A 15,722-nucleotide genomic window follows, 5' to 3' on the forward strand; every position below is an offset into this window, starting at 1 on the left:
CTTCTCCTCCTCCTCCTCCTCCTCCTCCTCCTCCATCCTTTCTCCCTCCCTCTCTCCTCTTTCTCCCCCCTTTCTCCCTCCATCTCTCCTTCCATCCTCCCTCTGTACCTCCCACCACCCCTTTTTCCATCCCCTTCCCTCCTCCCTCCATCTCTCCTTCCATCCTCCATCCATCCTTTCATCTCTCACTCTCTCCTCCATCTGCCCCTCTCTCCATCTCTCCTTTCATCCTCCATCCCTCTCTCCATCCCTCTGTCCCTTCCTCCACCCCTCTGCCCATCCCCCTCTCCATCTCTCCATCCCCCCTCCACCCCCTGTCCCTCTCCCCATCTCCCTTTCCACTCCTCCATCCCTCCATCTCCCCCCATCCTTCTCTCCATCCCTCTCTCCACCCCTCTCCACCCTTCTGTCCCTCTCCCCATCCCTCTCTCTACCCCTCTCCCCATCCCTCCATCCCTCCCTCCACCCCCTGTCCCTCTCCCCATCCCCCTCTCCACTCCTCCATCCCTGTCTCCCCCTCTTCCCATCCCTCTCTTCCTCTCTCCATCCCTCTGCCCATCCCTCCATCCCTCCTCTGTCCCTCTCTCCACCCCTCCACCCCCCTCCACCCCCTGTCCCTCTCTCCATCCCCTTCTCCATCCCTCCATCCTCCCTCCATCCCCCCTTCATCCCTCTCTACCCCTCTGCCCATCCCTCCACCCCTCTCCATCCTTCCATCCCTCTCTCCATCCCTCCATCCCCCTCCACCCCTGTTCATCCCTCCATCCCTCTCTCCATCCCTCCTCTACCCCTTCATCCCTCTCTCTACCCCTTTGCCCACCCCTCCATCCCTCTCTCCAACTCTCCATCCCCCCTCCACCCCTCTGTTCATCCGTCCATCCCTCTCTCCATTCCCCCTCCACCCCTCCATCCCTCTCCCTACCCCTGTCCCTCTCTCCATCCCTCTCCCTACTCCTCTGTCCATCCCTCCACCCCTCTGTCCATCCCTCTCTCCATCTCTCCATCCCTCCTCCACCCCTCCATCCCCCCTTCATCCCTCTCCCTACCGCTCTGCCCATCCCTCCACCCCTCTCTCCATCCCTCCATCCGTCCTCCACCCCTCTCTCCATCCTTCCATCCCTCTCTCCACCCCTCCATCCCTCTCCCTACCCCTCTGTTCATCTCTCCATCCCTCTCTCCATCTCTCCATCCCTCCTCCACCCCTCTCTCCACCACTCTATCCCTCTCCCTACCCCTCTGTGCCCCTCTCCATCCCTCTCCTTACCCCTCTGCCCATCCCTCCACCCCTCTCCCCATCCCTCCACCCCTCTCTCCACCCCTCCATCCCTCTCCCTACCCCTCTGATCATCCCTCCATCCCTCTCTCCATCTCTCCATCCCCCCTCCACCCCTCTCTCCATCCCTCCATCCCTCTCTGAACCCCTCCATCCCTCTCCCTACCCCTCTGTCCCCCTCTCCATCCCTCTCCTTACCCCTCTGCCCATCCCTCCATCCCTTTCTCCATCCCTCCATCCGTCCTCCACCCCTCTCTCCATCTCTCCATCCCTCCTCCACCCCTCCATCCCTCTCCCTACCCCTCTGTTCATCCCTCCATCCCTCTCTCCATCCCTCCTCCATCCCTCTCTCCATCCCTCCATCCCCCCTCCACCCCTCTCCCCATCCCTCCATCCCTCCTCCACCTCTCCATCCCTCTCCCTACCCCTCTCCCCATCCCTCCATCCCTCTCTCTGTCCCCTCACCCCTCTCCCCATCCCTCCATCCCTCTCGCCACCCCTCCCCCATGTCCCCCCCCAATTCCCGTCCCCCACCTCATGTCACCGCGCGTCGTCCCCGCGTGTCCCTCCCCGTGCGGGTCCGTGCCCGCTTTTGGCGGGGGCGGGGCGGGGCGGCCCCGTTTTGTGCCCGGCCGGGAGGGGCCGGGACCGCCCCACCCCGGGGTGCCTGGGGCCAGGGAGGGATGGGATGGGATGGGATGGAGGATGGGTGGAGGGTGGATGGAGGATGGGGATGGAGGGTGGGGGATGGGATGGGGTGGGATGGGATGGGATGGGATGGGATGGGATGGGATGGAGGGGATGGGATGGGATGGAGGGGATGGGATGGGATGGAGAGGGTGGGGTGGGATGGAGATGATGGGATAGGGATGGGATGGGAGGATGGAGGATGGAGGATGGGATGGAGATGGTGGGATGGGGATGGGATGGAGATGGGATGGGGATGGGATAGGGATGGAGATAATGGGATGGGATGAAGATGATGGGTTGGGATGGAAGATGGAGGAGGGGATGGGATGGGATGGAGATAATGGGATGGAGATGATGGGATGGGATGGAGATGATGGGATGGAGATGATGGGATGGAGATGATGGGATGGGATGGAGATGATGGGATGGAGATGATGGGATGGGAAGGAGGATGGAGGATGGGATGGGATGGGATGGGATGGAGAGGGTGGGATGGAGAGGATGGGGTGGGGATGGGGATGGGATGGGGATGGGATGGGTTGGGATGGAAGATGGAGGGGGGATGGGATGTGAAAGGGATGGAGATAATGGGATGGGATGAAGATGATGGGATGGGATGAAGATGGAGGAGGGGATGGGATGGGATGGAGAGGGTGGGGTGGGATGCGATGGAGATGGTGGGATGGGATGGAGATAATGGGATGGGATTAAGATAATGGGATGGGATGGGATGGGATGGGATGGGATGGGATGGGATGGGATTGGAGGATGGAGGATGGGATGGGGATGGGATGAGGATGGGATGGGGATGGGATAGGATGGGTTGGGATGGAAGATGGAGGGGGGATGGGATGGGATGGAGATAATGGGATGGGATGGGATGGAGATGGTGGGATGGGATGGGTGGAGGCTGGAGGATGGGATGCGGGATGGGTGAAGGATGGGATGGGATGGGATGGGATGGGATGGAAGAAGGATGTAAGGGCAGGATGGAGGATGCAACGGAAGGGTGAGATGGAGAATGGAAGGAGGGATGGGATGGAGGGTGAATGGAGGGAGGGTGGAGGAGGGGAGGGAGGGAGGGAGGGAGGGAGGGAGGGAGGGAGGGATGGGTGGAGGGAGTTAACGGCCCATGGAGGACTCGGCAAAAAGAGGGAGGGGTCACGCAATGGGGGACAGGGCGAGGGATGCTGGGATGCAGCCAGGGATGGAACAAGGACTAGGTGGCCCCCATGGCACCCCAAATCCTCCAAGAGGACCCAGGTGACCCCATAGCACCCCAGATGCTCCAAGGTGACCCCATGGCACCCCAGATGCCCCTTGGGGACCCAGGTGACCCCCATGGCACCCCAAATCCTCCAAGAGGACCCAGGTGACCCCATAGCACCCCAGATGCTCCTTGGGGACCCAGGTGACCCCATGGCACCCCAGATGCTCCTTGGGGACCCAGGTGGCCCCATAGCACCCCAGATGCTCCAAGGTGACCCGGGTGACCCCATAGCACCCCATATGCTCCAAGGTGACCTCATGGCACCCCAGATGCTCCTTGGGGACCCAGGTGACCCCATGGCACCCCAGATGCTCCTTGGGGACCCAGGTGACCCCATAGCACCCCAGATGCCCTTTGGGGACCCAGGTGACCCCATAGCACCCCAGATGCTCCAAGGTGACCCCATGGCACCCCAGATTCTCCTTGGGTCTCCTATGGGGACCCACGTGACCCCATAGCACCCCAGATGCTCCTTGGGGACCCAGGTGACCCCATGGCACCCCAGATGCTCCTTGGGGACCCAACCCCATAGACACCCCCAGCGCCACCCCGCAAGCTCCCTGGGGACGAGGTTGCCGTGGGAACCCACGCTCCCTCTCTCCCAGTTGCACCCAGTCTCCTCCCCCCCCCCAGTTAAACTGGACGGGGTGGTGGCGGTGGGAGACGCCGGGTGCCCTGCCCGCGCCCAGGGCGGAGCGCGGCACCCGCGGGTGCCAGGACGCCCGGGCGCCCTCCCAGGGCTCAGCCCGGTTCCTCCGCCCATCCCAGCACGCGGCGGCCTCGGCCTCCCGTTCCCCCGGCCTCCTTTCCCCTCCGGCCTCGTTATCTGCCCTAATTACCCCGCCGACGCGGGCGGCGACGCGCCCCGTGACTCACGGCCCTGCCTCCGCGCTGACTCGGCCGGAGCGTCCCCGACACGGTTGGGCCTCCCTTCCCCTTGATTTTGCCCGTTTTTGCACGTTTCAGCCCAATTTGGAGCGCTTCGGGTCAGTTTTGCCTGAGTTTTGCCCGTTTCTGCCTAATCTAAGTCCTCTTTTAAACAAATTCGCCACTTTGCCCAGTTCTGCCCAATTTCACTCATTTTTCCGCTTTTGCCTGCCTTTCGTCCGTTTCTGCCTGATACTACCATTCTTTTAAAGAATTTCACCACTTTTCCCAGTTCTTCCCAACTTCACTAATTTTTCTACTTGCTTTTGCCTGACTTTTTCCCATTTCTGCCCAGTCTAACCCTTCTTTTAAAGAATTTCACCACTTTGCCCATTTCTGCCCAATTTGGGTCACTTTTACCCAATTTCACCAACCTTCACCCAATTTCACTAATTTTTCCATTTGCTTTTGCCCATTTCTGCCTAATCTAAACCCTTCTTTTAAAGAATTTCACCACCTTGCCCAGTTCTGCCCAATTTCACTCATTTTCCCATTTGCTTTTTCCTGCCTTTTGCGCATTTCTGCCCAATTTGGTTCACTTTCACCCAATTTCACCAACCTTCACCCAATTTCACTCATTTTCCCATTTGCTTTTTCCTGCCTTTTGCCCATTTCTGCCCAGCTTGGTTCACTTTCACCCAATTTCACCAATCTTCACCCAATTTCACTCATCTTTCCCATTGCTTTTGCCTGTTTTTTTTTTTTTTTCTTTTTTTTTTTTTTCCCCCACTTCTGCCTAATCTAAGCCCTCTTTTAAACAATTTCACCCATCTTTGCCCAGTTCTGTCCAATTGCACTCACTTTTCCACTTGTTTTTGACTGACTTTTGCTTATTTTTCATAATGTTGCCCTTTTATACCCAATTTCACCCACTTTTCATCTTGCCTTTGCCTAATTTACCCCTCTTTAGTTCAATTTAGTTCATTTCTACCCAATTTTTCTCATCATTGCCCAGTTCTGCCTAGTTTCACCCACTTTTCTGCCTGCTTTTGCTCACTTCTGCCTTTCTCTCATCTTAGCCCATTTTACCCATTTCTGTCCAACTTTGGCCCATTTTGTCTCAGTTTTACCAATTGTTGCTCAATTTGCCCATTTCTATCCAATTTCACCAATCCTTGCTCAGTTTTGCCCACCGTTGCCCATTTTTGCCCAGTTTACCCTACTCTTGCCTTGTTTAGCCTACATTTGCTCAATTTTTCCCACATTTCCCTATTCTCCCCCAATTTTCCCCTTTTTCCCCAATTTCACCCACACTTCCCCACCTCTTCCCCCCTGCTTCCTTCTGATTTAACCCCTTTTTTCCCCAATTTTCATCACATTCACGCTCTTCCCCTCTCCCCTTGGGCTTCGTTTTGCCCACCTTCCCCTCATTTTTTACCCATTTTGCCCCCAAATTGAGCTCCGCTTCCCCTGGAGGAATGTGAGTGCGGCCATGGAGATGCAGGAGGTTTATTGGGGGGAGGTGGACCTGGGTTGGACGTTCTTGGGGGGGCGTGGTGGGGTTGGTCCATCCATGATGTCACTCCATCCATGGTGATGTCACTCCATCCATGATGATGTCACTCCATCCATGATGATGTCACTCCATCTACGCTGATGCTGGGGGTTGGTCCATCCATGGTGGGCTCAGGCCCATCACGACGGGGTCAGTCCGTGCGTGGTGGGGTCCGTGGTGGGCTAGGAGGTCATAAAAAAATATGGTGGAGACCACGGTAGAGCCAACCTGCTCGTGATGGGGTCAACCTGGTGGTGGAGAGGACCATGGTGGGGGCAACCCAACCGCGGTGGGTTCTGTGGTGGGGTTGGTCGGAGATGGCAGCATTCATTGGTCCTCGATGGGGTCAACCCAACCGTGATGGAGACCATGATGGGGTGAGTCCATGATGAGGAAAGACCATGATGAGGTTCACTGGTTCTTGGTGGGATCAACCCAACCATGACGGAGACCATGATGGGGTGAGACCATGATGAGGTTCACTGGTTCTTGATGGGGTCAACCCAACCATGATGGAGTCCATGATGGTGTTAAGACCATGATGGGGTTAATTGGTCCTTGATGGGATCAACCCAACCATGATGGAGACCATGATGGGGTTCATTGGTCCTTGATGAAGTCAACTGAGCCATGATGGAGTCTATGATGGGGTTCATTGGTCCTTGATGGGGTCAACCCAACCATGATGGAGTTCATGATTGGGTTAAGACCATGATGAGGTTCACTGGTCCTTGATGGGATCAACCCAACCATGATGGGGTGAGTCCATGATGGGGTTTGCTCCTTGATGGGATCAACCCAGCCATGACGGAGACCATGATGGGGTTCATTGGTCCTTGATGGGATCAACCCAACCATGACGGAGACCATGACGGGGTTCATTGGTCCTTGATGAAGTCAACTGAGCCATGATGGGGTGAGTCCATGATGGGATTTGGTCCTTGATGGGATCAACCCAACCATGATGGGGTAAGTCCACTTTGGGGTTCATTGGTTCTTGATGGGATCGACCCAACCATGATGGAGACCATGAAGGGATTCATTGGTTCTTGGTGAGATCAACCCAACCATGATGGGGTGAGTCCATGATGAGGTTCATTGGTTCTTGATGGGATCAACCCAAGCATGATGGAGACCATTACTGGGTTCATTGGTTCTTGATGAGATCAACCCAACCATGATGGGGTGAGACCATGATGGGGTCAACCCAACCATGATGGAGACCATGATGGGGTTAAGACCATGATGGGGTTCATTGGTCCTTGACGGGATCAACCCAACCATGATGGAGACCATGATGGGCTTCATTGGTCCTTGATGAAGTCAACTGAGCCATGATGGAGTCTATGGTGAGGTTCATTGGTCCTTGATGGGATCAACCCAACCATAGTGGGATCCATTTTTTGGGGGGGGTGTCGATCCACCCACGACGGTGTCGGTGGCTCTGCCATGGCGTTGATCCTTTCTTGGTGGCTTCAGCTTATCCATGGTGGGTCCGTGATGGGTTTTTTGGGTCCGTGATGTTTTTTTTGGGTCCGTGGTGGGTTTGTTAGGTCCGTGATGTTTTTTTTTGGGTCCGTGGTGGTGTTGGTGGGTCCGTGATGTTTTTTTTGGGTCCGTGATGGTTTTTTTTGGGTCCGTGATGGTTTTTTTTGGGTCCGTGGTGGTGTCGGTGGGTCCGTGGTGGGACCAGGAGACCTCAGTCCTCCGCCATGGTCTCCTGGATCCAGTCGAGGTAGTTGTAGACCAGGCTGTAGACCCCTGGCTTCCCCGCCTGCCCGCAGGGGTGGTCGCCCCAGGAGACGATGCCTTGCAGCACCCCGTTGCATATCAGGGGGCCCCCCGAGTCACCCTGGGGACAAAAGGGGCCGTGACGGGACCCGGTCCACGGCCCCAAGACGGGGAGGGGGCACCTGGCCACTGGGAGGGGGACACAACTGGTCTTGGAGACAACGGTGTGGGTCCAACCAAAGCGAGGTGGACCCACAAAGAGACGTGGTTGTGGGGCAGGAGGTGGTTGTGGGGCGTGGGTATGGGGTTGTGGCGAGGGGACACGGGGACATCTCAAAGTCCAGGGGATCAGGGGGAGGTGATCATGGGACAGGTCGATGAGGTTGTAGGGCACGGAGAAATGACCACGGGACACGGGGACACGGCCACGGGGCGTGGGGGACAAGATGACAGGACGGGGGGACACAGCTGATGGAGGACAGCCCTGGGACGTGGGGATGTAGGGTGTGGTGATGGGACATGGGGACATGGTTGTAGGACATGGGGACATGGTTGTGGGACTCGGAGATGTGGTGATGGGACATGGGGACATGGGGATGGGACACGGAGACATGGTTGTAGGACATGGGGACACACTTTGGGATATGGGGACATGGTGATGGGACATGGAGACATGGTTGTAGGACATGGGGACACACTTTGGGACATGGGGACGTGGTGATGGGACATGGGGATGTGGCTGTAGGACATGGGGACACAGTTTGGGACATGGGGATGGGGTGATGGGACATGGGGACATGGGGGTGGGACATGGAGAAGTGGTTGTAGGACATGGGGACACACTTTGGGACACGGGGACGTGGTGATGGGACATGGAGACATGGCTGTAGGATATGGGGGCATGGTGATAGGACATGGAGATGTGATGGGACATGAAGATGTGGCTGTAGGACATGGGGACACAGTCTGGGACATGGGGACGTGGTGATGGGACATGGGGACGTGGTGATGGGACATGGGGACGTGGCTGAAGGACATGGGGACACAGTTTGGGACATGGGGATGGGGTGATGGGACATGGGGACGTGGCTGTAGGACATGGGGACACAGTTTGGGACATGGGGTCGTGATGATGGGACATGGGGATGTGGCTGTAGGACATGGGGACACAGTCTGGGACATGGGGATGGGGTGATGGGACATGGGGACGTGGTGATGGGACACGGAGACATGGTTGTAGGACACGGGGACACACTTTGGGACACGGGGACGTGGTGATGGGACATGGGGATGTGGCTGTAGGACATGGGGACGTGGCTGTAGGATATGGGGACGTGGACAGGTCCCCATGGCCAGGGGACACGGGTGACCAGACGCACCTGGCAGGAGTCCTTGCCCCCCGCGGCCACGCCGGCGCACAGCATGTTCTGGGTGACTTTGCTGCCGTAGACCTCCTGGCACCGGCTGTTACTCACCACGGTGACGTTCACGCACTGGGGGGTGTCGGGGTAGGTCACTGGGTGGGGGAGGACACACGTGTCCAACAGGGGCTGAAGGGACACCTGGGTCCCTTCTCTGCGGAGATGCCTCCACCCAACCCAACCCAACCCAACCCAACCCAACCCAACCCAACCCAACCCAACCCAACCCAACCCAATCCAACCCAATCCAACCCAACCCAACCCAACTCAATGCTGGTTGAGATGTCCACCCCATGGACTCTTGGGTCCCTTCTCTGTGGAGATGCCTCCACCCAACCCAACCCAACCCAACCCAACCCAACCCAACCCAACCCAACCCAATCCAACCCAACCCAACCCAACCCAACGCTGGTTGAGATGTCCATCCCATTGACACCTTCTCTGTGGAGATGCCTCCACCCAACCCAACCCAACCCAACCCAACCCAACCCAATGCCGGTCGAGATGTCCATCCTATGGACACTTGGGTCCCTTCCTTCCAGAGACACCCCCAACCCAACCCAACCCAACCCAACTCAACTCAAAGCCGGTTGAGATGTCCACCCCATGGACACCTGGATCCCTTCCGTGCAGAGATACCACCAATGCAACCCAACCCAACCCAACCCAACCCAACCCAACCCCGGTTGAGATGCCCATCCCATGGACACCTGGGTCCCTTCTCTTCCTAGATGCCTCCACCCAACCCAAAGCTGGTTGAGATGTCCATCCCGTGGACACCTGGGTCCCCACCCAACCCTGGACACCTGGGTCTCTTCCTTGCAGCGACACCCCCAACCCAACCCAACCCAACCCAACCCAACCCAACACTGGTTGAGATGTCCACCCCATGAGCACGTGGGTCATTTCCTTGCAAAGATACCACCAACCCAACCCAACCCAACCCAAGCCAACCCAATCCTGGTTGAGATGCCCATCCCATGGACATTTGGGTCCCTTCCTTCCAGAGACACCCCCAACCCAACCCAACCCAACCCAACCCAACCCAACCCAACCCAACCCAACTCAATGTTGGTTGAGATGTCCATCCCATGGACTCTTGGGTCCCTTCTCTGCCTAGATGCCTCCACCCAACCCAAAGCTGGTTGAGATGTCCATCCCGTGGACACCTGGGTCCTCACCCAGCCCTGGACACCTGGGTCTCTTCCTTGCAGCGACACCCCCAACCCAACCCAACCCAACCCAACCCAATACCGGTTGAGATGTCCATCCCATGAACACGTGGGTCATTTCCTTGCAGAGATACCCCCAACCCAACCCAACCCAACCCAACCCAACCCAACGCTGGTTGAGATCCCCATCCCAAGGACCCCCTGGCTGCCCCATACCCTCAGGGCTGGTGGTGGTCCCCCAGCCCATGACGGTGCAGTTGGTGCCGGGGGCCGGGGGGGCGCTGGGCAGGGTCAGGGGCTGGACGAAGGGCGTGACGGTCAAGGTGGGCTGAATGCGCAGCAGCATCAGGTCGTCGGCGTAGCTGCCGTCCCCGTCCAGGTCGCTGAAGCCGGGGTGGACCACCACCTTCGTGGCCACTGCGTACTGCTCCTGGCCCGTCTGGGCCTCCAAGCTGTGGGACCCCGCCCGCACCTGGATGTTGCTTGGGGACAAGGGGACACGTGAGGGACGTGGCCGCGGGGACGTGGGATGGCACGGTTGGAGGGGTGGGGGACGTGGTCATGGGGGATGTGGTCACGGGGGATGTGGTCATGGGGGACGTGGTCATGAGGACATGGTTATGGAGGGACATGGTCATGGAGGGACGTGGTCATGGGGACATGGACATGGTAGACGTGGTCATGGAAGGACGTGGATGGGCATGGAATGACGTGGTCATCGGGATGTGGTCATGGAGGGACATGGTCATGGGGGATGTGGACATGGGAGACATGGACACTGAGGGACGTGGTCATGGGGGACGTGGTCATGGGGAATGTGGTTATGGAGGGATGTGGCCATGGGGGATGTGGACATGGGAGACATAGTCATAGAGGGACATGGTCATGGAGGGACGTGGTCATGGGGACGTGGACATGGGAGATGTGGTCATAGAGGGATGTGGTCATGGAAGGACGTGGATGAACATGGACGCTGAGGGACGTGGTCATGGGGACATGGACATGGCAGATGTCGTCATAGAGGGACATGGTCATGGAAGGACAGGGATGGACACGGACACTGAGGGACGTGGTCATGGGGGATGTGGTCATGGGGACGTGGACATGGGAGATGTGGTCATAGAGTGACGTGGTCATGGAAGGACGGGGATGGACATGGACGCTGAGGGATGTGGTCATGGGGATGTGGACATGGGAGTTGTGGTCATAGAGGGATATGGTCATGGGAGGACGTGGATGGACATGGAGGGAACATGGTCATGGGGACGTGGTCATGGGGATGTGGTCATGGGGGACGTGGTCGTGGAGGGACGTGGTCATAGAGTGACGTGGTCATGGAAGGATGTGGATGGACATGGACACTGAGGGACGTGGTCATGGGGGACGTGGTCATGGGGACATGGTTATGGGAGACGTGGTCATAGAGGGATGTGGTCATGGAAGGACGTGGATGGACATGGTGGGGACGTGGTCATGGGGACGTGGTCATGGAGGGACGTGGTCATAGAAGGACGTGGTCATAGGGACGTGGCCATGGGGACGTGGTCATGGAGGGACGTGGTCATGGGGACGTGGTCATGGAGGGACGTGGACCTTGGGGACTTGGACATAGAGAGATGAAGATGGGAGAGATGGGAATATGGGGGACGTGGTCATGGAGGGACGTGGACATGGGCGTGGTGAGACGTGAACGTTGAGGGACGTGGACATGCAGGGACGTGGTCATGTAGGAATGTGGTCATGGGGACGTGGTCATGGGGACATGGTTATGGGGACATGGTCATGGGGACGGGGTCATGGGGACATGGTTATGGGGACGTGGTTATGGGGACGTGGTCATGGAGGGACGTGGTCATGGGGACGTGGTCATGGGGACATGGTTATGGGGACATGGTTATGGGGACGTGGTTATGGGGACGTGGTCATGGGGGGACACCAACGTGGGGGGACGTGGCCATGGAGACACGGGGACAGGAGGGACGGGGACGTGCGGGACAGGGGCAGGGCGCAGGTGGAGGTGACCCAGTTCTCTTCCCAGTTCCCCTCCCAGTACTTCTGGGTTCCCCTCCCAGTTCCTCCCAGTGCTTCCCAGTTCCTCCCAGTCTTTCCCAGTTCCCCTCCCAGCGCTTCCCAGAACCACCTGGCAGTGGGCAGCCATGAACATGCACTGGGAGTAGGGCTCCCAGTGACTCCCAGTGCCACCCAGTGCTCCCAGATCCCCACCCAGTTCTCTCCAGTGCCCCTTCCCAGTGCCTCCCAGTGTCCCCAGTTCCCATTTTAGTGTCTCCCAGTCCCCCCTCCCAGTGATCCTGGTACCCCCAGTAGCCCCAGTCCCCCTCCTAGTGACTCCCAGTGCCCCCAGTGCCCCTTCTAGTGCTTCCCAGTAGGACTTAGTCTCCCCAGTTACTCTCCCAGTGGCTCCCAGTGCTGCCCATTAGCCCCCAGTCCCCCTCCCAGTACCACCAGTCCCCCTCCACTGCTTCCCAGTAGCCTCCAGTCCCACTCCCAGTACCACCAGTCCCCCTCCATTGCTTTCCAGTAGCCTCCAGTGCCTCCCAGTAACCCCCAGTCCCCCCACCAGTTCCCCCAGTCCATCTACCCATGCCTCCCAAGGCCTCCAGTAGCCCCCAGTCCCCCTCCAGTCCCCCCCCAGTAACCCCCAGAGTCCATCCCAGTGCCTCCCAGCGACCCCAGAACCCTTCCATTCCCCCCCCAATATCCCCAGATACCCTCCCAGTGCCTCCCAGTCCCCCCCAGCGCCACTCCCAGTGTCTCCCAGTGCCTCCCAGTCCCCCCCAGAGCCCCTCTCAGAGCCTCCCAGTGCCTCCCAGTGCCTCCCAGTCCTCCCCAACACCCCTCCCAGTGCTCCCAGTGCCTCCCAGTCCCCCCCAGAGCCCCTCTCAGAGCCTCCCAGTGCCTCCCAGTGCCTCCTAGTCCCCCCCAGCCCCCCTCCCAGTGCCCCCAGTCCCCCCCAGCCCCCCTCCCAGTGCCTCCCAGTGCCTCCCAGTGCCCCACCTGGTCAGGCAGTGGGCGGCCGTGAGCACCCACTCGGTGCTGATCAGGGCCCCCCCGCACTGGTGCTGGTCGAAGTAGAAGAGCAGGACGAGGCCGGGGTGGGCCCGGGGGGGGCACTCGCTGCCCCCCAGGATCCGCTCGTCCCGGGGCCAGGCTGGCACCGCCCACATTAAAATGGGGGGGGGGGGGACAACACCGGGACCCCCCCCCTTTTTTTTAGGTCCCCCCCAATATCCCCCTCGCACCCCCATATCCACTCTTGGGACCCCCCCCCCGTGCCCCCATTCCCACCATGGGGACCCCCAGGACCCCCCCAGTTCCCATCCTCAGCCCCCCCCCCAACATCCCCATATTTGGGACCCCCCCCACAATCCCCAAATTTGGGACCCCCCCTCCAGGAACCCTCGTATCCCCCCTTGGGACCCCCGGGACCCCCCCATTCTCACCCAGGAGACCCCCAAGAACCCCCCCATCCCCATCCTTGGGACCCCCAACCCCCCCAATTCCCACCCTGGGGACCCCCAGGACCCCTCTTCCCCACCCTGGGGACCCCCAAGACCCCCCCATCCCCACCCTTAGGACCCCCAACCCCCCCAATTCCCACCCTTAGGACCCCCAGGACCCCCCATCCCCACCCTAGAGACCCCCAGGACCCCCCCATCCCCATTCTTGGGACCCCCAACCCCCCACTTCCCACCCTGGGGACCCCCAAGACCTCCCCATCCCCACCCTGGGGACCCCCAGGACCCCTCTTCCCCACCCTAGAGACCCCCAGGACCCCCCCATCCCCATTCTTGGGACCCCCAACTCCCCCAATTCTCACCCTGGGGACCCCCAAGACCCCCCCATCCCCATCCTTGGGACCCTCAACCCCCCCAATTCTCACCCTGGGGACCCCCAAGACCCCCCCATCCCCACCCTGGGGACCCCCAAGACCCCCCCCCATCCCCATCCTTGGGACCCCCCCCCAGCCTCTCACCGGGGGCCACCAGCGCCTGGAGGAAGAGGAGGAGGAGGAAGAGGCGAGGAGACTCCATGACGAGGGGGGGGCCGGGGGCCGGATGCCGGGGGGCTGGGTGCCCCCGGCTATCAAGGCTTTGCGTTAATTATTAACGGGGGCTCATTAGCAACCCCCCCCCCACCCCCCACCCCACCCACCGTGTTTGCTTGGTGACGTCCCCAGGCAGGTGCCACGTTCACATGGCCCCCCCCTCGAAGGGACACGGTGGTGGCTATGGGGTGAGCTGTGGGGCTGAGAAAGGGGGTCCCGGACCCCCAAATCCCTTGGAGCAATGGGGCTGAGAAAGGGGAGCCTGGACCCCAAAATTCCCTGGGTCAATGGGGCTGAAAAAGGGGTCCTGGACCCCAAAAATCCCCTGGATAAATGGGGCTGAAAAAGGGGTCCTGGACCCCAAAATTCCCTGGGTCAATGGGGCTGAAAAAGGGGTCCAGACCCCAAAATCCCTTGGAGCAATGGGGCTGAAAAAGGGGGTCCCAGACCCCTAAATCCCTTGGAGCAATGGGGCTGAAAAAGGGGTCCTGGACCCCAAAATTCCCTGGGTCAATGGGGCTGAAAAAGGGGGTCCTGGACCCCAAAAATCCCCTGGATCAATGGGGCTGAGAAAGGGGGTCCCAGACCCCTAAATCCCTTGGAGCAATGGGGCTGAAAAAGGGGTCCTGGACCCCAAAAATCCCCTGGATCAGTGGGGCTGAGTTTAGGGGTCCCAGACCCCTAAATCCTTTGGATCAATGGGGCTAAGTAAGGGGGTCCAGACCCCTAAATACCTAATAGGGCCGAGCAAGGGAGTCCTAGACCCCTAAATCCCTTGGCTCAATGGGGCTGTGTTTAGGGGTCCCAGACCCCCACATCCCCTCAATCAATGGGGCTGAATTTAGGGGTCCCAGACCCCTAAATCCCCTGAAATAATGGGGCTAAGTAAGGGGGTCCAGATTCCTAAATACCTAATAGGGCCGAGCAAGGGGGTCCTGGGCCCCAAAATCCTCTGGATCAATGGGGCTGAGCAAGGGGGTCCAGACCCCTAAATACCTAATAGGGCCAAGCAAAGGGGTCCTGGACCCCCAAATCCTCTGGATCAATGGGGCTTATCAGCGGGGTCCCGGACCCTCAGATCCCCTCTAGTATTTATGGGGTGCACTGGGGCACCCCGATTTTTCGGGGGGGCGGTCCCGGAGCAGGGGATTGGCTCTTCCCCTCCTCCGGATTTAATCCGGATTAAGCAAATCACCCCCTGACGCAGCGGCTGAGAAACCGCCCGGGGCGGGCAACGAACACACCTTGGGTGTGATGCGGCCGCTGTAGTCATATTATTGCCCCCCCCGTCATTAACGCTAATTACAGTAATAACGATTTTCCTCGCGGCGGGGGCCGTAATCACGGGGGAAAACAGCGTGGGGCCGCGTGTTATTAAGGGGGAATTAACCATCGGTGTTCGCCGGGGGGGGCACCCGCACCCGGCGGGGAGGTGGCACCCCCTTGTGTGGGAGGGGGTGGTGGGGTCTCCTGGGGGGTCGTGGTCACCCCCCGTGGCCCACCCATGGGGGATTTGGTGGGATTTTGTGGGATTTGGGGGGGTCTACGTGTCCCTAAGGGTGTTACGGGGGGGTGGTGGTGGTGGCGAGACCCTAAATTGGGCAGGGGTGAGGCTTGGGGAGAGCCTGACCAATGGTGGTTCTCCGTTTTGGGGTGGGTGGGAGTTGGGAAGAGGCC

General features: G+C 59.4%; 1 protein-coding gene across 1 annotated transcript; it reads right to left on the minus strand.

The window, feature by feature from the left end:
* Positions 1–7,328: 7,328 nt before the first annotated feature.
* LOC311426213 (serine protease 1-like) lies at positions 7,329–14,099 on the minus strand. The gene is made up of 5 exons (XM_084502409.1): positions 13,974–14,099; positions 12,995–13,148; positions 10,196–10,461; positions 8,766–8,902; positions 7,329–7,507 (listed from the first exon to the last, which is right to left on the minus strand). Exons 1-5 carry the CDS (start codon positions 14,029–14,031, stop codon positions 7,355–7,357), a joined length of 768 nt encoding a protein of 255 aa, XP_084358535.1. The 5' UTR covers positions 14,032–14,099; the 3' UTR covers positions 7,329–7,354.
* Positions 14,100–15,722: the final 1,623 nt, after the last annotated feature.

Source organism: Aythya ferina (assembly GCF_964211825.1).
Source record: "Aythya ferina genome assembly, chromosome: 39".
Lineage (NCBI taxonomy): Eukaryota > Metazoa > Chordata > Aves > Anseriformes > Anatidae > Aythya > Aythya ferina.

Bases quoted from the DNA above. Each gene is read 5' to 3' on its own strand.
- LOC311426213 (XM_084502409.1), bottom strand. From the start codon at position 14,031: ATGGAGTCTCCTCGCCTCTTCCTCCTCCTCCTCTTCCTCCAGGCGCTG. The intron at 13,149-13,973 runs GTGAGAGGCTGG...GGGCGGTGCCAG, and splicing joins CCAGGCGCTGGTGGCCCCCG to CCTGGCCCCGGGACGAGCGG. The intron at 8,903-10,195 runs GTATGGGGCAGC...TCCCCCACCCAG, and splicing joins GACCACCACCAGCCCTGAGG to TGACCTACCCCGACACCCCC.